General features: G+C 46.6%; 1 protein-coding gene across 2 annotated transcripts in view; it reads left to right on the top strand.

The window, feature by feature from the left end:
- The window catches only part of zdhhc11 (zinc finger DHHC-type containing 11), a 170,162-nt gene that overhangs the window by 37,799 nt on the left and 108,350 nt on the right, over positions 1–24,013 (top strand). Inside the window, exon 1 of one of the 2 annotated variants that reach the window (XM_038796792.1) lies at positions 7,434–7,903. The exons of the other annotated variant lie outside the window; for it this stretch is intronic. Coding sequence (XP_038652720.1) covers positions 7,748–7,903 — 156 coding nt within the window. The 5' untranslated portion in view covers positions 7,434–7,747. Of the gene's footprint in view, positions 1–7,433; positions 7,904–24,013 lie in introns of those variants that run through there. 2 annotated transcript variants of the gene reach the window in all.

Here is a 24,013-nt window from a genome sequence, read left to right as displayed (position 1 = left end):
GTTTCTTGCTGTGAGCACCGGGAAACACGCAGCTAAACGCGCTCGCTGTGGGACTTTGTTCCTATTTAATTAAATCACACCGTAATTATAGCTCTTGGGGCTAAAGCGATCACGGAATATGGGGATAAGACATCAGCCATGATCATAATAAATGGCAGAGCAGGCTCGAAGGGCCGAATGGCCTACCCCTGCTTCTATTAATGGATTTTTCTCAGAGATCATGGTCCAGTGGGAGGTAGACAGTTGGCGTTCGGCCTCTGCTAAGTAGATTGTAAAGGGCACATTGATGAGTCATAAATTAGTTGAAGCTTTAATCATTGCAAGTACAGCTAGCAGTTTCCTGTTTTTCACCAATGCATCTGGGTTCCATCTGCCTATAGTGACTTTACAGTCTTGGGAAAATGCTCTGAGATTTTTGAGCAACGTATTTCTCGTTCTGTTGACCATTACCAGGGGTCAAAATTTGTCACAGATCAAATGTGGAGAAATTTGATGGTGCAACTGTGGTTTGAAGTTTTATGTTGCGCCAATCTTGTTGTTGTGACATGTCTTGCAGCAAACATTGGCTGGAATCTAGCCTGATCTCAAATCATAAAGAGTGTAAACCACACATGCGCACCAGGCTGCGTCTTGTGCCTCTCCCATGACATGTCTGGTGGCGGAGGGGCATTAAATCACACGGGAGGGTGGTGTGTGAGGATCCCGCACAGTTTGGCCTCCTCCCCAATTAAATTCAAGAGGGAAAAGCCATCCGATGGCCTCCCCACACGACCACCAATTGAACCCCTTAAGTGGACAATCAATGGCTACTTAAGGACCTCATCATGCCACTGCTGGTATTAACTCAGTGGCAGGTGGGGGGGGCTTGCCATGTGGGGAGCATGACAAGCTTGCAGGCTCCTGGAAGGGGGGGAGGAGGGGGGGAGGAGGAGGGGAGGGGGGCTCCCTCATCAGAGGAATTCAATGCCTGATTGAGGGATTGATCATTATGACATGGGATGCTGATGCCCACTGAGAACCACCCTACCCATGCTGCTGATCTCTATCCCTGCGACCTCCTTCCCATGAACCCCTCCCTGCCATCACTCACTTGTGTCTGAATCCCACTTCGATCCCAGGTATCAGGTGGATGTCATGCCAGTGTTCACCTTCTCCCCAGTGCACTACTGAGTATAGAAGAGCTACCGGTCTCTGATTGGATGAGACTTCCACCCCGGGCACCTTGAACCTGGGGGAAAGCTCAGCGCTGGCCTTTCAAATGCCTGAGTGGGACAAGATGCATCGGGTCTTCCTGAAACGTGGCAATGTGGGGGGTCTTGCTGACTCTCCGTGGCCGAGATCCCCATTGCCTCCACAAGATTCCACCCACTATTACAAAAATGCAAACTAACCAGCATTCGGGGGATTACGAGACATGAGCTGTCAATTTTCAAAATTTGGGCGGGGAGGCACGGTGGCGCAGTGGTTAGCACTGCTGCCTCACGCCGCTGAAGACCCTGGTTCGATACCGGCTCCAGGTCACTGTCCGTGCGGAATTTGCACATTTTCTCCGTGTCCGCGTAGGTCTCACCCCCACAACCCAAAGATGTGCAGGGTAGATGGACTGGCCACGCTAAATTGCCCCTTAATTGGAAAAAAAAAGAATTGGGTACTCTAATATTTTTGATTAACACCACCCCTGGAGTTCTGATGCTTAGAAAAATGAGACATACAAGGTCCTGAAGGGGCGCGGCTGGGTGGATACTGAGAGGTTTCATTCCCCCTGGCTGAGTAATCGAAAACACAAGAGGACAAGTGAGGAAAAGGGGGAGGGGATCATTAAGGACTGAATTGAGGAAACATTTCTTCACTCAAAGGTTTGTGAATCATTGGAATTCTCTATCTGAGAGGGTTGCGGATGCACCGTTGTGGAATACATATAAAGCTTTGTTCTGGAATCAAAGGATGTAGGGAGCAAGCAAGTAAGTGGAGTTGAAGCCCAAGACCGTATTGAGTGGTGGAGCAGCCTTGAAGGGCCGTATCTTCTATTCTGTTGCTATCTTGTGTTCTTGCTCCACTACTTACTTCTCAAAAAATGGCATGATTCAACTAGCCTCCCTGGTATTTTTAAGAACCTGCCTAATTTGTATATTATTCACCCGTTATATTTGCCTCAAAACAAAAGCCCAGGCTCCTCATTGACAGCATTGCTTTTCATTTCTGCCTGCCTGTCCCCCCTTTTTCTTTCATTTTCAGTTCAAAATTTGTTCCCCCTCTTTATTTCACTTTCTGCACCTGACTTGAATTGAATTCACCCACCTCCTCTGCCATTGCACTGCTTCCTTCTTAATCTCTGAATATCATTGCTTAATGGGATATTCTGTTGGTCCCGTCATTCATCGAGTTTCTAGTTGCCCCTTTCCCTGTCATGCCATCATGGAATTAGAATTACTAGCGCACGGAGGAGGCTATTTGGCCCATCAAGTCTGCACCGACCCTCTGAAAGAACAGCCTACCTAGGCCCACACCTCACCCTATCCCCGTAACCCCACATAACCTGCATATCTTTCGACACTAAGGGGCAATTTAACATGGCCAACCCACTTAACCTGCACACCTTTGGACTGTGGAGGAAACTGGAGCAGCCGGAGGAGACCCACGCAGACACGGGGAGAAAGTGCAAACTCCACACCGACAGTCACCCAGGTCGGAATCGAACCAGGGTCCCTGGTGTTGTGAGGCAGCAGTGCCAACCAATGTACCACAGCTTACACTCTCAGCAAGTCACGAAGGTGCAAAGAAAAGTGTTAATTGGGCATACCATGTGTCATGATAATCAGGCACACACACATACACACTCACATAATGACATACAGACAAGCAGCTGATAGACACAGAGAACAGGACATGACCAATAAGCAGGCAGGACACTCAGGGGTGGGATCAGACTATAAAAGACACAAGGCATTCACACTCCACCTCTTTCCACTGATGAACATCTAGAGAGTCAGTCAAGGGTGTTGTTACAATCTCACACCTCCACCACGTGGCTAAGAGCTAGTCTGGTTCAGTCAGACAGAGTAACCGCACTTAAGTTTTTTAAATTAAATTTAGATTACCCAATTATTTTTTCCAATTGAGGCGCTAAATTGCGTGGCCAATCCACCTACTCTGCACATTTTTGGGTTGTGGGGGCGAAACCCACGCAGACACGGGGAGAATGTGCAAACTCCACACGGACAGTGACCCAGAGCCGGGATCGAACCTGGGACCTCAGCGCCGTGAGGCAGTTGTGCTAACCACTAGGCCACCGTGCTGCCCTTAACCGCACTTAAGTTAGCAGAGATTCCAACTCACCGAGAACTGTGCTAACTGTGCTATTAGTTCAATAAACCTGATTGAACTAACTTCAAGGTCTGGAGTATCTTTCTGATCTAAGCTGCATCCAGTTGCAACCAGTGTTAGACCAGTGTACCTAACACGACACCGTGCTCAGGTAAAATTCAGCCCAGTGAATCTTTATCTTTGCCTACTTTATTTATACATGTTTTTGCTATCTGTAGAGACTTGTGTCACGAGTTTGTAAATTTATAGTTCTGGCTGTACTCCAGCAACTTGTTAACAAAGTACAAAGAATTCTCTTTGTTACGAAGCACACTGCTGTTATCTGCGAAGCTATCCCAACTCGAACATTGGTTCATTGGGGGGGGGGGGGGGGTGTATAGTTTTACTTTTGGAATAGCTGGAGGAGATGCGTGAAACCCCGATGAGAATAATCAGCCAGTCGTTATGTAATTATTATTAAATACTATTGAAGAAAACACAAATACACGAAAAGGACTACTATGCAAAGACACTTGAGTATGTGAATTACTAAATAAGCACCCAGTAAACATTGAAAGTACCTCTTGTTCCAAAATATATCTACTTTTCCTGAACTCTAAAGACTTCCCCTTTTCCTAAACAACATCCACATCAAATCGATCTATCTATCCGTGTTACTAGGGCAGCATGGTGGCGCAGTGGTAGCACTGCAGTCTCACGGCGCCGAGGTCCCAGGTTCGATCCCGCCTCTGGGTCACTGTCCGTGTGGAGTTTGCACATTCTCCCTGTGTTTGCGTGGGTTTCGCCCCCACAACCCAAAGATGTGCAAGGCAGGTGGATTGAACACGCTAAATTGCCCCTTAATTGGAAAAAATGAATTGGGTACTCTACATTTATTTTTTAAAAAATCTGTGTTACTATTGTTACTAAGCAAATCAATGCCATCTTTTTCTTATTTATTCTTGAGATGTGAGAGTCACTGGTGTTTATTGCCCAGCCCTTGTTGTCCTTGAAAAGGTGATGGTGGGCTGTCATCTTGAATCACTGCAGTCTACGCAGTCAGGTGCTTCCACAAGTATTGTTTATATTATGAATGCTTCACCCAACCTCAGTGAAGATTAGTTTCTTGCACAATTGTAGCCATTGCCTCTTACAAGAGCTGAAAGTTGCTTCCAAGATGGTTTTAAATTTTGTTGGGCATGCTGCATGCAAAGGAGACTTTCCCCAACCATTGCAAGGCACACTCCTCTACCTCCGATCACATATCTTCAGTTGATTCATATCTTCAGTTCTTCAACTTGTATGAGCTCATCTACAAAATAATGGAGAACGTCTATGCGTTTTGAGTCGGAAATTCCTCTTTGTGGAAGAGCAATACTTGAACATGGGATGAGGAAGAGAAAGGAGAGGAAACAAATAGGGAGAATTAGCATTTTTATAGCATGTTAACCACCTCCTCGTGATTTACTGTCTGTGACATACTTTTCAAGTACAATCACCATTGTAATATAAGGAAACATAGCAGCTAATATTTGCACCGCAAATTCTCACGAGTGGCAATGATTATCTGTTTTTTAGATGTTGGTTAAGGGTTAACTATTGGCCCCTCTGCATTTAGATGGATTGGCTATGCCAAATTGCCCCTAGGTGGTTTACGGGAATAGGACCTCGGTGGAGTGCGCTTTCAGAGTGCTGGTGCGGACTTGACGGGTTGAATGACCTCTTTCTACACTGTAGGGATTTAATGATACTATTCATCTAGTATCAAGGGATCATTTAATACTAATAATCTTGATTGTGTCATGTGAGAGTACCGTTTAAGAAATGGGTGTTTAAGAAACGTACCTTTAAGAAATGGGTGTTTACTGCAGTGATGTCAGAGTGTGTGTTGAGCTGAGCTCTGGCTCTGTTTTTTAGTTTCACTTTGAGAAAAGCTTGGGTGTGTCTGTGTCTTTTTGGTTTCGTTCTCGGTGTTGGAGCTGAAGCCAGACAGCAGGTGTACTGTTGATCTCTCTGCCATGAAAAGACTATCTCTTGATCATTTGGTGAATTCAGAATTATAAATGTTCTCAGTAGTGAATGTAAACCTAATGTTTCTTCTGTTAAAAGGTTTTGTCTTCTGGATGTTGTTTGGGAAGTTATTAAGGATTACTTAATGGTGTATTCTTTGGGGGTTGTATTTGAATTGATGGTTGCTAAGATATTCACTATGTTTTAAAAAGGTTAACTTGAGTTCATAAAAGAAACATTGTTTTGCTTTAAAAAATACTTTTCCATTTCTGCTGTACCAACCTGTAGAGTGGGCCGTGTGCTCCCCATACCACAATCTATTAGAAGTTGTGGGTCAGGTGAACTCCATGATACACTGTGGGGTTCTCTAAACCCTGGCTCATAGCAATTGTCACAAGAAGACTCACATTAGCACTGCACTGAAGTTACTGTGAAAAGCCCCTAGTTGCCACACTCCAGCACCTGTTCGGGTACACGAGGGAGAATTCAGAATGTCAAATTCACATTAACAACTACGGGCTGGATTCTCCCCAGCCCCACGCCAAAATCGCGTTCGGCGCGGGTGCGGAGAATCCAATTTCACGCTGAAATTAGCCCTGGTGCCGATGCAGGACCTGAGAATCGGCGTAACCGCAGAGTCCATTGGGGGCCCATTGACAGAGACCAGCCCAGTGATCCTCTGCTCCTGACCAATCAAGTTCCTGACAGTGTGGAACTAACCACCTATTGCCGGTTAGGATGCTGCCGTGAGCCTGCAGCTGCCCTGGTGGTGGGCAGGGAGCTCGGACACAAGGGGTGGGCCTTATAGGTGGCCGGGGTTAATATCCGCGCGGTCAGATCCTCTGGCGTGCGGCCGATCGAGTTGTCCAATTTTTATGTCTGCCTCCGCGGTTCGAGTTCGCCACGGCGCTGCCGCTGAAGGCCGCCGCCATGCGCATGCGTGGACTCAAAACCGGAAGCGCGGGGACCCGTATCCGCAGCTAAAGCTGCGAGAAATATTCTGGGTCCCTGCTAGCCCCCTGCAGGTCATTGTTGAATTAGCTGATCTTTTTTGCAGGAACCTTCAGAGAAAAACTCCAGCGTTTTTATGACGGCATGGGGACATCGTCCCATTTTGGGAGAATCCAGCCCACATCCTTCAGGAATTCTGGCAGGAAACAGGAGGGCCTGGAGAAAATCCAAACAGACACTGGGTGAATGTGTAGACTCCGCACAGACAATGACCCAAGCTGGGAATCAAACCTGGTCCCTGGCGCTGTGAGGCAGCAGTGTTAACCAATGTGCTACCGTGCCACCCATTTAGATCTTCCTGACAGAGGAGTCATGACTTTGGTTTAACACATTCTTTGACTCCCAGCCATCTAACTTCATAATTTTTCATTCCTATCCTTGTCTTCGTCATGACCACATGTCCCCCAATCTCTGTAAGCTTCTCCAGCTCCAAAACCTTTCCCGAATCCTATATTCCTCCATCGCTAGGTTCTTGTGCCTCTCACTTGCTTCACCCCACCATAAGTGGTCTTGGTTCAGACATCTAGGGTCTTAGTTGCAAAATTCCTACCCGAAACCTTTTACTCTCTCTTCCTCTCTACTCTAAGGCTTTTCCTTGCTGCTCAAACCTCCCCCTCCAACCAACCTGTCTTAATATCTCCCTACGTGTTCCAAAATGTGCAACATTTTGCCTGATTCTGCTCCTGTGAAGCAACTTGAGACATTTTATAATGTTAAAGGTGCTATATAAATGAAAGCATTGGGGACCAGAAACAGTTATTGCATGTGCCAAGTGACTTGAATCCCGGGATTTATTTATCCACACTGTCTTGGATGTGCATTATGGCATAATTTCAGTGACACACTGCAGTGACAAGCTATATGAGGTGGGGGGCGTTGTTCGGAGAAATGAGGCAATGTCAAGATATCTTTACCATGCAGTTTTCTATAATGTGTGCTTGATGCTGACTGTGGGTATTTGAAAGGGGAAAGTGCTACATCGCCCCGGCACACTATATCCGTCACACATATTCAACCAAAAATATGATTTGCAGTTTCTTTCCTGCTGTGCAAGTAGCAGTTCCTATAACCTCACGGCCTTGTATGTTATACAAGATAGTGCGTTGTTACATAGTGTGGAAGTTCAAGTTGATTCGGTTCGATCAGCAGTTGGTGAGGCCGGCCACTTCCTTTCACAGTTTCCTCTTTCCTCGACTCCAAGGGACGAGAGTTTTCAGGTAGTTGTGACAGAGCAGACTGAAGGAAGTCACTTGCTCGCGATGGTAAAGCAGAATTCACCGGTCCGCGAGGAGGAAGACATTGGACTCGGCCGCTGCGCACAGCGACAAGTGCTGAGAAGATGTAGCTCCGTGCAGAAACTGGCTTAATTTGAGATTTTCAAGAACTTTCAAGGGGTTTTTTTGTTGTTGCCGTGAGCTTAAAAATGTCGGTGATCAATCCTGCATTACACTATCCTTGCTCATGTGGTACTCAAAGCTGCTCCTCTTTCAAGGGCTACAGCACCGTAATGGGGAACCGTTATGGACAAGTTGGATTTTTAAACCATTATTTTCAATGCTGCTGTGTAATCTGGCACTGGGTATGTATGACCATTCTTCATAATATTCCCAACTTAAATTTCATCATCTTTCGAAATTGTTCAGTATCGTTTGATATAGGCTAGATTATTCATTGTGCATTTACAGTCCCCACCCATTTAAGCACATTTTAATAGCTTGTTTACCTTTTTGCAAAATTTGTAAATTTAGGGTATTTCTCCGAATAGCGCTGCCTCCATTTTTATTTTAGTGCGGATACTGTGCATGCTCAGTCTTCCTTTAAAACGAGCCTCTGTTTTTCTCACGCCTCGACCAACCCTTTCGTTCCCTCCCGCTCCCTGCCTCCCTCCTGCGCACAATTTCCCCCTCTGACCATTCCGCGTGCCGCTTCCCTCCCTGACCATTCCGCGTGCCGCTTCCCTCCCTGACCATTCCGCGTGCCGCTTCCCTCCCTGACCATTCCGCGTGCCGCTTCCCTCTCTGACCATTCCGCATGCTGCTTCCCTCCCTGACCATTCCGTGCTCCGCTTCCCTCTCTGACCATTCCGTGCTCCGCTTCCCTCCCTGACCATTCCGTGCTCCGCTTCCCTCCCTGACCATTCCGCATGCCGTTTCCCTCTCTGACCATTCCGTGCTCCGCTTCCCTCCCTGACCGTTCCGTGCTCTGCTTCCCTCCCTGACCACTCCGCGTGCCGCTTCCCTCCCTGACCACTCCGCGTGCCGCTTCCCTCCCTGACCATTCCGCATGCCGCTTCCCTCCCTGACCATTCCGTGCTCCGCTTCCCTCCCTGACCATTCCGCATGCTGTTTCCCTCTCTGACCATTCCGCATGCCACTTCCCTCCCTGACCATTCCGCATGCCACTTCCCTCCCTGACCATTCCGCATGCTGCTTCCCTCCCTGACCATTCCGGGTGCTGCTTCCCTCCCTGACCATTCCGCATGCTGCTTCCCTCCCTGGCCATTCCGGGTGCTGCTTCCCTCCCTGAACATTCCGGGTGCTGCTTCACTCCCTGACCATTCCGCATGCCGCTTCCCTCCCTGACCATTCCGCGTGCCGCTTCCCCCTCTGACCATTCTGCGTGCCGCTTCCCTCTCTGACCATTCTGCGTGCTGCTTCCCTCTCTGACCATTCCGCATGCTGCTTCCCTCCCTGACCATTCCGTGCTCCGCTTCCCTCCCTGACCATTCCGCGTGCCGCTTCCCCCTCTGACCATTCCGCGTGCTGCTTCCCTCTCTGACCATTCCATGCGCCGCTTCCCTCTCTGACCATTCCGCGTGCTGCTTCCCTCCCTGACCATTCCGTGCTCCGCTTCCCTCCCTCGTGCTGCTTCCCTCCCTGACGATTCCACGTGCTGCTTCCCTTCTCGACCATTCCGCACGCCGCTTTCTTCCCCGACCATTCTGTGCGCCGCTTCCTTCCCGCTTGCTGCTTGATTCCCCTGACCCTCCCGCTCACCACTTCCAACCTGCTTGCCACTTCCCTCTGCCAACACTCACCACTCACCATCTTCCCTGACTCTTGGGTGGTTGCTTCCCTCCCCTGATCCACTCACTTGCCCCTTTTCTGATCCGAACAGGCTGCTTCGTGCTTACCGTCTCCCTCGCAGGACCCTCTCCTGAAGGCTCGGGACAGGGACGGGGGAGGGAGGGAGTGACAAGTGGGAGGCAGGGAGTGGGATACAGGCAAGTGGTGGGAAGAGTTGAGCAAGAAGCAAGTGAAAAGAGTTAAAAAGTTAGTAAGAGTAAGTTAGTAAGATGGTCTTTAGACCCGATCGGTTCAAGGCAGCCAGTAGGTTTTCAAACGTGAACATTACAGGTTAGAAACAAAACCCACCTTAATTGCATGTTTTCTCATAGGAAAGCGAATTAACTCATTTTAATTTAGCATGTTTTATTTTTGGTACATTGTTGAGAATGCTAAAAAGGGGATAGTTGTGCTTCTGAAAAAGGAAGGTCAAATTTCCACTGCATATCCTAGCTATCTTGTACAGACTGATGTGGAAGATACCTTTAACCCTTTAAGTACTGTAGCATGCTTCCTGTATCATGTCAGATGATAATGCTGGGCAATGTTTATTTGCCTTGTTTTCAAGCTGTGTTATACCTAAACGCTGCTCCACATGCTTGGTTCACTAGCATCCAGTATTTACTTCTGATTAATTGGTTTAAAATATACGTAATAAATGCCCTTACATGGACACAGTTTTTTTGAAAAGTAGATCATAACTGAAAACGCTCACCTCAAAGATGTTATCTATATTTTCGATCAATGTCTGATAGGAAATGGAATTTTTCTGACTGGAGACCTTTTGAGATCCAAATAACTTACAGACTTTAAGAGAGACATGATGGTGGATCAATAAATGTGTTCATTAATTTAGTTATATATTTAACATTAAAATAGACACGAGGATCAAAAACCTCCAACCTCTTGCATGTCACAAACGTATGTTTCAAATTTATGGCCAGGATATGGGATTTTAAAAAAAAAATCTATCTCTTCCGTTATGTATAGTCAACAGCATCACACACACTATTGGGTTTCCATCTAGCAGCATTATATCGAGCTCTTTTCTCAACATTTGAAATGGATGCACGTGTGTTAAGATGGCAAACCTTTGTCGTGTTGATCTGTTTATCCAAATTGGGAGGAATATTCAGAGAAAATGTAATTGCAGATGATTGGCCAAAGTGCACACGCTTTGTAAGATTGAGAGGTTGAAGGACTGGTTTATGATTGGATTTTATCTGGCCAAGCATTAAAACCAGATATAAGGGCGGAATATACATGGATGTTCAAACAAGGAGCAGGAGTAGGCCATTCAGCCCCTTAAGCCAGCTCCACTATTTAATAAGACCAATGTTGATTTGATAGTAACTTCCACCTACCCCCAATAATCTATCACCCCCTTGCTTACCAAGTACCTGTCCGCCTCTGCCTTAGGAGTACTCAAGGGCTCTGATTCCACCACCTTTTCAGGCATGGAGCGGCTCTCTGAGAGAAAATATTTCACCTCATCTCTGTTTTAAATGGACCACCCTTTATTTTTTTTTTACCCCAACTTCTGGATGGAACAGAGTTTTAACTTGCAAGAAATGTTTAGAAAAACAATGCTTGCATCATTCAAATGCATTTGAAAACAAGAAACCTATTTCGAATGAAACCTTGATGAAGAAATTGAGTAGTGCAAGCTTAATTCTGAGTCATTTTCCCGACTGCTAGTTTGTATTAATTGGTATTGGGCTGGGTCATCACTTTAAAACCTGTTTGCAACTTCAGCACTGTTGTCTCTTGAAGAGGTTCAGAGATTTCTATGGTTGAACTGTTTATTAGTAACACATAACTTTATACATATAGTTCTGACTGGGTGCCATCTTTATAACTCACGACTACACTCTACTAATCCCATGTGGCTCTCTACATCATAATGAGGGCGGCATTGTTTCCACAAACGTACATTAACCCTCGAGTCGCAAATACTTTAATACTCCCGTAATACGACTATTACTTGGCGTTTGAATTATTTGGTGAAGTAGTCAACAATGAGGAGTAAGGAATTGACATTGTCTATGAATAGATCCATTTCCAAATGTTTCCATGGCCTAATAGGGAGCAGACTGGGTTGGCAGTGTGTGCCTTTTGATGCCCAAGTAGCCTTGGTGGATTTGTTACAGAATCACTGGTTAGAATGAGAAGTGGGGTGGGATTTTCCACCCCCCTCCGTGGTGCGATCTGCACTGGTGAGGGCGGTTCGCCAGTGGCTGGTGATGCGGATATTCTGGTTCTGTCGTTGTCAACAGTGTTTCCCTTGAATGCACCGCTCGCCACTGCGAAACTGGCGACGGGGGTGCGCCGTCAGCGGGACCATAAGATCCCACCAGACAATCCCGTGAATGATGACCTGCTCACATACACTAACAGATTATCAATTACTGTGAACTGTTTGTACTGGATTGAAGTAAATTTGCATAACGTTGCTGCAGTGGCCAAGCCTGAAGATGGCACTGACATACGTGGACATAATAATCTTTATTGTCACAAGTAGGCTTACATTAACGCTGCAATGAAGTTACTGTGAAAAGCCCCTCGTCGCCACATTCCGGCTCCTTTTCGGGTACACTAAGGGAGAATTCAGAATGTCCAAATTACCTAATAGCACCTCTTTCGGGACTTGTGGGAGGAAACCGGAGCACCCGGAGGAAACCCACGCAGACACAGGGAGAACGTGCAGACTTCGCACAGACAGTCACTCAAGCTGGGAATTGAACCTGGGACCCTGGCGCTCTGAAGCCATTGTGCTAACTATGCTACCATGCTGGTACTTCAACCCGCATCTACTCCTGGCCGAGGCTGTTAAAGTTTTTTGGAGCTCGCTGGCAGTTGTGTTGTCATGAATTGGGTTTATGATTGGAGCTCATCGACAAGATTGACATTGTGTGCTACAGGCAGGTCGACTGTGGCCCTGGGCAGTGCATCAGCAGTCGTTTGGATATGCACTGTTTCATATGCAAAGTGCATGAGTCACGAGCGGAATCTTTGAATTTTCGGTTGGGGGGGCCTTCTTGGCAATTCTTCCTCATCCAATCGTGAAATCAAAGGTTTGTGATCTTTTTTTATGATCACGTTCAGCCCAACAATGCAGAGAATTTATTACAAGATCACATTACTGCGATTACCTCTTTTTTTCTGATTGCATCTGCACGCTTGTGTCTGACGGCCCCCTAGACTAATAAACTAGTCAACTGCATCCAACCAGCTGCTCTTGGAACAGAACTTGTCAGATGAATTGAACAGATATTTTGGATCAGTCTTCAATGTAGAGGGCATAAATAATACCCCAGATATAGCTGCAGGGGTAGCGCAGTGGTTAGCACTGTTGCTTCACAGCTCCAGTGTCCCAGGCTCAATTCCCGGCTTGGGTGACTGTCTGTGCACATTCTCCCTGGGTCTGCGTGGGTTTCCTCCGGCTGCTCCGGTTTCCTCCCACAAGTCCTGAAAGATGTGCAGTTGGGTAATGTGGACATTCTGAATCCTCCCTCTGTGATGGCCAGACCCCATCCGACCCCCCCCCCACAGGCCGCCCCGACCCTTCGTGCAGAGTTCCCGCCGGCTGCAACCAGGTGTGGATGGCACCGAACAGGCGCCGGAATGTGGTGACTAGTGGCTTTTCGCAGTAAATCCTACTTGTGACAATAAAGATTATTATGATTATTACTATTATAGATCAGGAAATAGAAGGGAGGGAGGAACTCGAGAAGGTTACATTCACCACAGAAGTGTCACTGAGCTGTTGGAGCTGTGGGCTGGCAAGTCCCACAGATCCCAATGGACTTTATGCTCGGATCTTAAAAGCAGTGGCTAGTGAGATAGTTGATGCGTTGGTTTTAATTTTCCAAAATGCTCCAGAATTGGGGAAGACTCCATTGGTTTGGAAAATAGAGAATGTCACAATGTTACTCCTTTAATCAAAAAGGGAGGGAGACAGAAAGCCTTAAACTCCACGCCAATTAGCCTAACACTCAGACTTTGGAATTCTCTTCTTCAAAGGACAGTGGAAGCAGGGGGTGGGATTCTCCCATTCGGCGGCAGAGCGTCCATGCCATCGGATGGCGCCGGTGGGACTCTGCCTTTTTAGAGCAGCCGCTCAGCCCATCCGGGCTGAAGAATCGGCAGCCCGGCCGCGTGGAGCGGCCCACGACTGACGCACCGCCAGTGCCAATGGTGCCGATTCTCCGCTCCGTGGAGATCACGTGCCGGCGTCGGGGCGGTTGCAGGGATTCTCCAGCCCGGCGCGGGGCTGGGAGAATCCCACCCAGGGACTTGATAAACATAGGGGTGTAAGTTCATTGGAGATAGTTGGTAATGCGGAGTTGAGGTTACAATCAGAGGAGCCATGATTTTACTAAATGGTGGAGCAGGCTTGAAGGGCCGAGTGGCCTGTTCCTGCTCCTAATTCATCTGTTCATAGCTGCCTCCAGTCCTGTTGATGAGGAATCCACTTCGATTGTAGTTGACATGGATGGAACGTAGTGAGCCAGGATATCTGGTAAGAGCAGCATGTCTGTGATCTAATGAAATGCTTTCCCATTGTGTGTATGCCAACATCACGCTTGGGTCCTTTTGAGACGGAATCATAAAGCTGTATTTCTATTACTGAAAGAGTCTGTGGTCTCCCAATGCATTTGGACTCTTTCCAAATTTTGCTCACGGCAAATTTCTATTGTCTCTTAGATGAAAGTAGATGTGAAAGTTATCAGAAGATTCATTTATCCTTGTCTGGCAATTATGTCATCGGCTATTGGACCTACCTTATATAATAGTGTCTTCATTTATTCAGCCCCTATTTTCATATTCAAACCTGATGCTATTATTTATCTTAAAAATCCTCTTCTCCATAGCGCCCAATTTGGGGTCTAGTCTGGCCCTTGCATCTTCCATAATTGGTCTGGCAGTGTTGATTTACCATCCATGACTTTTGAAAATGAAATTGCTCTCCAGTAATCGTTTCTCCTTTTTTTTCCTCTTCCTACACTTGTCAGGATTTGGCGGGCTTCCGTCACAGTTATGAAGCTATTTTAAACTTCAGCAATTCTGTAGAAAATCTTTTTTAGTGAATAATTTTGGCCAGCTAGCTGCTTTCTTAAGCTTGGACAATTGATTTGTAGTTGAGTTAATTTACTCTGACTTCCGTTGAAGAAATTATTTTCATTTACACACTGTTGCCACCTGTTATGTCGCCAACTCTGGATTCGGGCTGCAAAATTCTTCAGGTCCTGCTCATTAAAACAATTGCCGCTGCCTTCTTGACTACTGCACTAAATTTAAAAACCTTATTTGTTTTGGAGCTTGCTCATCCTTTTGCAATCTGGCTAGGTCCGTTGAATCTGCTTTTGATCAGGTCTCACAACAGACCTCCATGTGCTCTGGTGGAGGCCTTTTACACTGCACAGTGGCGCTTTCTTCTGTAATTCAGCCTCCGCACCTCTAATGCGACATCTTAGGTGATGTAGAGGCTTTTGGCCAAAGATAACAATTATTCTTAATGTTGTACATGATTGTTAGAACCCCTATGAGACTTATGGGGTCGACCCGATCGATCTCCACTTCGGGCTCGTGGATTCTGACCTCCCCCGCTGAGGGACAGAGGCCCTCAGGTTTGCTAATTTCCCGAGATAAAAGCCGGCCCAACAGAGGGCCGGTATCTCAGGATGGTCCTGGCTGGAACTTGGAGTGTTGCTTAATTGCTGTATTTCCTAATTGTGAGTAGGGAACAAACTACTTTTTACTTACCTTTTTCAGGGCTCCTCATTGACGACAATACCCAATTTTTATGTTGGGAAGTTTCAACATGGTTACCTATTTGTAAGAAATAACAAAATGAGGAGCAAAAGACTTGTACTTGTATCATTCTGTTCTTGATCTCAGGACATCCCAAGCATGTTATACCTCATGAAGTAATTTTGAAGCACTGTTGTAAAGGAAATGTAGCAGCCAATTTGTGTGCAGCGCATGCTCTGTCGAACAGAACTGGTGACCAAAGAGGAGCTGAAAACGAAGTGGGAGGGGGAACTGGGGGAACAGATCGAAGACGGGACATGGGCTGATGCCCTGGAGAGGGTTAATTCTTCCTCCTCATGTGCGCGGCTTAGCCTCATCCAATTCAAGGTGCTGCACCGGCCCCACATGACTGGGACGAGGATGAGTAGGTTCTTTGGGGGTGAGGACAGGTGTGTCAGGTGCTCGGGGAGTCCAGCGAACCATGCCCATATGTTCTGGGCATGCCCGGCACTGGAGGAGTTCTGGAAGGGGGTGGCGAGGACGGTGTCGAGGGTGGTGGGATCCAGGGTCAAGCCAGGATGGGGACTCGCGATTTTTGGGGTTGGGGTGGAGCCGGGAGTGCAGGAGGCGAAAGAGGCCGGTGTGCTGGCCTTTGCGTCCCTAGTAGCCCGGCGAAGGATCTTGCTACAATGGAAGGATGCGAGGCCCCCAAGTGTGGAGACCTGGATCAATGACATGGCGGGTTTCATTAAGCTAGAGAAGGTCAAATTCGCCCTGAGAGGGTCGGTACAAGGGTTCTTTAGGCGGTGGCAGCCTTTTCTCGACTTTCTGGCTCAACGATAGGGTACGGGGACAGCAGCAGCAGCAACCCGGGGAGGGAAAAGGGGAGGGAAAAGGGGGGGGGGCCGACAATGACTATGTTTGTTTATTTAATTTTAATATTTTTTAAGTTCTTTTGTTGTTCATTAGGGTTGGGGGGGTGGGGGGATGTGATACATGCGCCGATACGGTCTGGGGGTGTCACAGTTATTATGGGTTATTTTGTTGCATTTCATTGTTTGTCGTTATGTTTTATATTTTCTGTAAAAAATTCCAATAAAAATTATATTTAAAAAAAAGAACTGGTGACCAAATAATTTTATTGTATAGAATTTGAATTCTATTTTAGTGAAGTTGGGTGATATATATTTGTGAGGACACCAGTGTGAATTCCCCTGCTCTTCTTTAAATCTTTTATGTCCGCATGAGAGGATAGGTAGAGCTTTAAAAAATTTTCAACCAACATCTCAACCAACATTTCAGGACAACATCTATGCAAATGCGGTGCTCCCTCAGTATTGCAGTGAAATGTCTGCCTGAGTGCTTTGAGGGAGCCCATCGACTGTCTGACAGGCTATAATGCGTGGATTGTAAGGTTGATTGCAGCTTTTGTGTCAATCCTGTTCACTGCCAGGAATGCCTGTCCTTTTGAGTCGGTCAGCTGGATCGTAGCGCCTGGCCAAAACCAGGTACTTCTCCATTAAGGAAGAGTAGGATTTGTGCCCACCACAAGACGAGAAGATAATTGCAGATGAGGAAAACTATTCAACCCATTATTAGTTATTCTGTCCATAAGTCCCAACCCCGTCCTTATTCACACTTGTGCTTTGATGTTTCGATTGTATTGATCAGCATTTCTGGGGCTTTTTGATTGTTCCCCTGCATTAATTGGACACGTTTGGTGCAGAGCCTCCTAAATCACTTTCCACATTGTTCGGAGCTATTTCTACACCATTCACCTGTCTCGTTGAGTGTTGCATCCCATATGCAATATTTTTAATACTATTCTGCATTAAAGTTCATCTACCACCTTTCCAATTTTTTTCCTGTCCAGCTCATATTGGAATTTTGAGTTAAAGCCTCCAATTCCACTGTCTCTCCTTGTTTGGCATGCTTGGAAAATTGCACTCTTTTGCTTTGAGCTTTTTAAACTCATGTCATTGATGTACATAAGAAGCTGAGCCATGGGACTCCACCATGAGTACTCCCTTCCCTCCCATTGTGATATAACTCCTCTGCTAAGTACTTGCTGCTTTTTACCTTTTACCACATCCTGGCTTTGCCGTATACATTTAGGACATGTGGAATCTCTTCCCTTTGAAACCCTCCTGTCAACTACGTTATTTTTGTCAATTTTAGTTGTAGAGATATTTGTCTTTACTCTTGATAACTGTGTTACTTTACTTGGAATAATTGGTCATTGATTGTGCATTTGTCCTCTTTTGAATATGGGCACCATAGTTTGTTTCCAGTCCGTCTGGTACCGCCTCAAAGTCCATTGGTTCTGTCATCCTGATTTGCAGCAGGTAATCTATTGAATAAATGATAGACATGCATCATTGTCTCTAGATTTGCATGCACTCCAAGGATGGTGAACTTCAGTAACCCAGATAGATTGGAGAAGCTGGGCTGTTCTCTTGGGAGAAGAGAGCATTGAAAGGCGATTTGCTAAAAGTGTTAAAAATCATGGCCGATCTGGACACTGTGGATGGGGAGGAACTGTTCCTATTGGTGGATAGATCAAGAAACAGTGGACACCATTTTAAAATGATTGGCAAAAGAAGTAACGGCAAGACGGGAATAGTATTTTTACTCAGAGCATGGTTCGAATCTGGAATGCGGTACCAGACAGGTGGCGGAGGCAGTTACAATCGTGACTTTCTAAAGAGAATTGAGCCGCTGTCTGAACAGAAGAAAATTACAAGGCTGGGGGGGAAAAACGGTAGAAAAGTGGTACTAGGTGAATTATTTCTTGCAGAGAACTGGCACCACAAGATAGGCTAAAATGCCTCCTGTGTTGTAACCGTTCTTTGAATCTATGATTCACTGGCTGTGTGCATCTTCTTAGAGCATTGATCTTCTTCCTTTGTATGGCTACACTATCTGGACCCAAAGTTTAAGGGTGGTGTTTGGTCTTTATGCATTGCTCAAAGTCTTGTGCTGAATGACAGAGTCGGCCCTTACTTTTTTGCAATTTGAGTACCAATTCATTTTGTTTTCCAATTAAGGGACAATTTAGCGTGGCCAATCCACCTACTCTGCACACGTTTGGGTGGTGGGGCTGAAACCCATGCAGACACTGGGAGAATGTGCAAACTCCACACAGACAGTGACCTGGGGCCGGGATCAAACCCGGGTCCTCAGCACCGTGAGGCAGCAGTGCTAACCGCTGCACCACCGTGCAGGTCCAGTTGTTCGTACTGAGGTTTCCTGTGCCTGGTGACCTCATCCCTACATTACTTGCTGTGATTGTCATTTGTAACAATGTTTCACTTGACCCTTTAGCACCGGCAATCTCCTCCGCTGTCCCCGTTTGATCTACCAGGGATATCCAGGGGTACTACATTGAGGATCGTCATATAGTGATAAGGCCTCAAAACCCGTGATAGTTATACAGAATAATATTTGTGATTTAGGTCATTAGCTGGGGTTATATTAAAATGGTGAAAGCCCACATTGCTAACTATACCAACACTTCAGTGAGTCAGCTTGAGCATTCTCTTGTATGTCGCTACATTGACATACAATGTAGTTGACAACAATGCGGTCGGCCATCTAGGCCCGATGTTCTGAAAATCCCTCCCACTTTCTCTCAGTTCCTCTAATACTCTTCGTAAACCACCTCGGACTAAACTTTTGGCCACCTTTCCTAATTTCTTCTTTGTTCAGCATTCAATTTGTCTAATTAGGCCTCTGGGAAATGCCCTGGGACATTGTTCTCCACCCAAGGCATTAATTAAATTGAAGTTATTGCTTTTTTCTGAGACACTTGGGTAGATAGTTCAGATAACTAACTCTGCTAGAATAATTGCTAAGCTTGTCATTCTCAAGTGTTATGGGCCAGAGAACACCAAAGTATATCATGGAGTTCAACTGGTTATAGATTTTGGTTATGAGGAGCACAAGGCCCTACTCTTCAGGTGTTATGCAACAGAGGCCTTAAGCACTTTAAATCAAAAACAAAGTTTATTCTATAAATTCAGTTAATATTTATAAACACACACAATAAGCATTTTTTATCAACTACAAACATACATCCCCCCACACACATACGGTACTCTATATTTAACCCTTAATAACTTCCCTTTTACTGATTCACCCAACATTTCAGGACACTCTAAATTGCCCCTTAATTGGGGAAAAAAAGAATTGGGCACTTTAAAAAAAAAAAAGTAAAGAACCTCTCCATACAGTCCCCTCCCCCAAACAATAATTAGGGCAGCATGGTAGCACAGTGGTTAGCACTGTCGCTTCACCGCGCCAGGGCCCCAGGTTCATTTCCTGGCTTGGGTCACTGTCTGTGCGGAGTCTGCACGTTATCCCGGTGTCTGTGTGGGTTTCCTCCGTGTGCTCCGGTTTCCTTCCACAAGTCCCGAAAGACGTGCTGTTAGGTAATTTGGACATTGTGAATTCTCCCTCCATGTACCCGAAGAGGCGACTAGGGGCTTTTCACAGTAACGTCATTGCAGTGTTAATGTAAGCCTACTTGTGACAATAAAGATTATTTTATTGTTATTATTATAAAGTATTCAATTTTAGGGCGGTGTTGGATAGTATCATGGGTATGAAGTCGGGGATAACCCCTGGGCCGGATGGGTGCCCAGTGGAATTTTAGAAATAATTTGCGACGGACCTGGCACCACATCTGTTGGGAGCGTTTAATCAAGCAGTGGAGAAGAGGGAGTTGCCGGAGACGATGACGCAGGCCATAATCACACTAATCCCGAAAAAGGGGAAGGACCCGGTGGAATGTGGGTCGTATAGGCCCATATCACTATTGAACACGGATGTGAAAGTATTGCCTAAGTTGTTGGCGGGGAAGATGGAGAGTGTGTCTCGGGGGTGGTTGCAGATGATCAAACATGCTTCGTGAAGGGCAGGCAGCTCATGAGTAATATAAAACGGCTGTTGAAAAACGAAAAAAAAGAAAAATCACTTATTGTCACAAGTAGGCTTCAAATGAAGTTACTGTGAAAAGCCCCTAGTCGCCACATTCCGACACCTGTTCGGGGAGGCTGGTACGGGAATTGAACTGTGCTGTTGGCCTGCCTGGGTCTGCTTTAAAAGCCAGCGATTTAGCCCAGTGTGCTAAACCAGCTCCTAATGTTGAATGTGGTGATGGATCTATCGCGGCCTCTGGTACCAGAGGTGGTGGTGTCCAAGGACATAGAGAAGGCATTTGATCGGGTGGAGTGGCGGTACTTGTTTGAGGTTTTGGGAAGGTTTGGGTTTGGGCCTAGATTTGTGGCATGGGTACGGTTTCTGTATGTGGCAACAAGGGAGAGGGTGAGGGCGAATGATATGAGCTCACAAAGCTTTGAAGCGGGGTGCCGCCTGTCACTGCTGCTGTTTGCGCTGGCCATAGAGCCATTGGCGATGGCTCTCAGGGGGTCGGCAGAGTGGCAGGGGATAATGAGGGGACAGAGGGAGCATCGGGTGTCGCTCTATGCCGATGACCTCTTCTTGTATGTTTCAGATCTGTTGGACAGTACGGGAAGGATTAAGGGCCTGCTGGGGAGGTTTGGAGGGTTCTCTGGGTACAATCTGTAGGGAAAAGCGAGGTATTCCCAGTGAATGAGCTGGCACATTAGGTTTAGGTATTTGGGGATTCAGGTAGCAAGGGAATGGACTGGGCTCCATAAGTGGAACCTAACAAAGCTGCTGGAGGAGGCTAGGGAGGATGAGGCGAGATATACTGCACTTAATGTTGGCGGGGAGGGTCTAAGTGGTGAAAATGAATATTCCGCCGAGGTTCTTGTTTATCTTTCAGGCTCTCCTGATCTTTATACCAAAGGCCTTTATTCGGAAAGTAGATACAATCATTTCTGACTTTGTATGGGCGGGGAAGGTGCCGAGGGTGGGGAGGACCCTGCCACAGAGGCAGCAGGGGGGGTTGACGTTGCAGAACTTGCTTCATTCTTATTGGGCAGCGAATGGGGGCAAGGTGCGGCGGTGATGGGAAGGAGAAGGGGTAGAGTGGATTAGGATGGAGGAGGAATCTTGAAAGGGGTCTAGTTTGAGGGCTATGGTGCCAATGGCTCTGAGTAGGTATTCGGGGAGCCCAGTGGTGCAGTCCACAGTGAAGATATTAAATCAGTTGAGGAGGCATTTAAAAAAAATAAATTTAGAGTGCCCAATTCATTTTTTCCAATTAAGGGGCAATTTAGCATGGCCAATCCACCTAGCCTGCACATCTTTGGGTTGTGGGGGCGAAACCCACGCAAACACGGGGAGAATGTGCAAACTCCACACAGACAGTGACCCAGAGCTGGGATTGAACCTGGGACCTCAGCGCCGTGAGGCAACAGGGCTAACCCACTGTGCCACCATGCTGCCCGAGGAGGCATTTTAGGGTGAAAGGGATGTTGGTACTAACTCGCTGTGTGAGAATCATGGGTTTGATCCAGGGGGGATGGATAATGTATACAGGAGTTGGAGTGATGTGGGACTAGTCAAGGTGAGGGATCTGTATTTGGAAGAAGTGTTCGCCAGTCTGGAGGAGCTAAGGTAGAGGGTAGAGCTGCTGAGTGGGAGTGAGTTCAGGTATCTACAGGTTCGGAACTTTGTGCAAAAGGTCTGGAGGGGTTTCCCTAAGTTGCCAGGATACACCCTGCTGGAGTGACTGCTGCTTCCTGATGTAGAAGGGGAGGGAAGTAATTGCGATATATAAAAATATATATCCCTGGGGGGTGCAGGGAGGTGAGCCGGTTTTGAAGATCAAGGTAAAATGGGAAGCGGAGTTGGGAGGAGAGACTGGAGTGAGGCACTGCGGAGGTTAAATGGGACCTCCTCTTGTGCAAGGATGAGCTTGATGCAGTTTAAGGTGATGCATATGACACTCGGGCGAGAATGAATGGGTTCTTTCAAGGGGTTGCATTTGAATGTGAGAGGTGTGGGCGGGGGCTGGCGAATCACGTGCACATGTTTTGGAGTTTTGAAAAATTGGGAAGATTCTGGGCGGGCGCGAACTTAGCCAGGATAGTGGGGAAGGAGGTGGACCCGGACCCTTTGGTGGCGATATTTGGGGTTTTAGAGAAGCCGGAGCTCATGGAGAGGGGGAAGGCCGATGTCGTGGCCTTCCCCTCTCTAATTGCACGGTGGCAAATTGTGCTGGAGTGGCGGTCGGCATCGCCACTGGGGGTTGCGACTTGGTTGGGTGACCTGTACGATTTCTGCTGTTAGAGAAGATAAAGTATGGGTTATGGGGCTCTTCAGGGGCGTTTGAGGAAAGGTGGGGGATGTTTTTGACCGTGTTTGAGGAGCTGTTCATCGTGGGGTGGGGGTGGTGAAAAAGGGGGAAAATCTGTACAGACTGTATAGTTGACTGTTGGGAAGTACGTTTCCCGGGCTGTTTGTTCACTGTAACCTGTTTTGATACATGTTTGTAATAAAATAGATTAAAAAGAATAAAGTGTTTAGTTTTAAAAATTCATTCACAGGATTTGGGTGTCGCTGGCCGGGTTAGCATTTATTTCCTATCCCTAATTGCATTTGAACTAGTGGCTTGAGAAGCCATTTCAGAGTCAACCACATTGCAGATTGCCTCCCCTGAAGGGCATTAGTGAACCAGGTGGGTTTTCATGACATCCACAATGGTTTCATGGTCATCATTAGACTTTTAATCCCAGATTTTTTATTGAATTCAAATTTCACCAGCTGCTGTGGTGGGATCAGACAATCTTTCTTTACCCCCCCCCCCCCCCCCCCCCAACACCGCTGCCCTGCTCCCCCACCCCCCTCCCCGTCCCCCACACCCTTCCCCCTAATGAGACTGCTGCCCTGATGACTCTTTGTCAAATATTTACACTCCCAGAGAACAGAAATGTGCTTAATTTCATCAGGGGAAACTCAGTGCTATTCTAACTTAACTCTGTGAATTTTCATCATTATCATAGTCCACTTACTATAATGAAGCTCCTCCAATAACTCTGAGACTGCTATTGGATGTCGCCCTCACTAAATGGCCCAGTTTTAAATGGGTGCACCTCTTCTGTTCCATTCTCTTTTTTTTTGGTCCTTGGATCCAGTGGACTCCCATCCTATATTTTTGGTGTGCTGTACAGATCTGGACAGTACGCATTCCTCTGGATGGGAGAATGTTTGTTGTTTCGAGTTATATCTTAATAGCTGAGTTGGAGAAAATCCAAGATCTTTGTGAGCTTAAATGTTAAAGGCAATTCTGACATCGGGGATGTGGAGCTTTGTGCAGAACCAATAAAGGGAGTGTGTTTCGAAACAGCTCCCCAGGAAAATAGACTTGTCTCCATTGGCACCTGCCGGTCAGTAGGTTGCGCCATTCCAGGAAAACTGAAAACCAATCACGCTAGAATTATTCAAAGTTAACATTTCATTTAAGCAAAACTGATAAAACAGAGCAGCAATATTGTTATTGGTTCTTGCAGTTGGAGTAGGCCACAAGCCCTGCTGTGTGGTTTCAGCATTTTCTCTTCTTGTTCCTGTCCTGTGCATTCTTGGAGTTTATTCCGCACAAGGGTGCACAAGCCCGTTTTTGTTTGAAGCTAAGCGACTGTAGTCCCCTGCTCTCCAATTAGTGCCTGCAATGTTGCACAACTAAGATGTAACTAGATAACAGAACAATATCACCGAGACAGATATGCTGGATGGTATCAGGATTCTCGCATGTTGTTAGAGTTGTACTCATTGATGCAGGGGGAGAGTATTTCATCACATTTCTGAGTTGTGCTCTAAGCCGGTGGAAAGGCTTTGGAGAGTTAGGAGGTGAACCACTGACTGGAAAATATGCAGCCTCTCGTCTCCTCTTACCCCCATGCCATTTATGTGGCTGGTCGAATTTGGGTTTCTGAGCTAAA

The sequence above is a fragment of the Scyliorhinus canicula genome, chromosome 5, assembly GCF_902713615.1.
Source record: "Scyliorhinus canicula chromosome 5, sScyCan1.1, whole genome shotgun sequence".
In the NCBI taxonomy this organism is placed as follows: domain Eukaryota; kingdom Metazoa; phylum Chordata; class Chondrichthyes; order Carcharhiniformes; family Scyliorhinidae; genus Scyliorhinus; species Scyliorhinus canicula.
The sequence above is the reverse complement of the archived record's forward strand: the minus strand, read 5'-3'. Positions and strand labels throughout refer to the sequence as shown.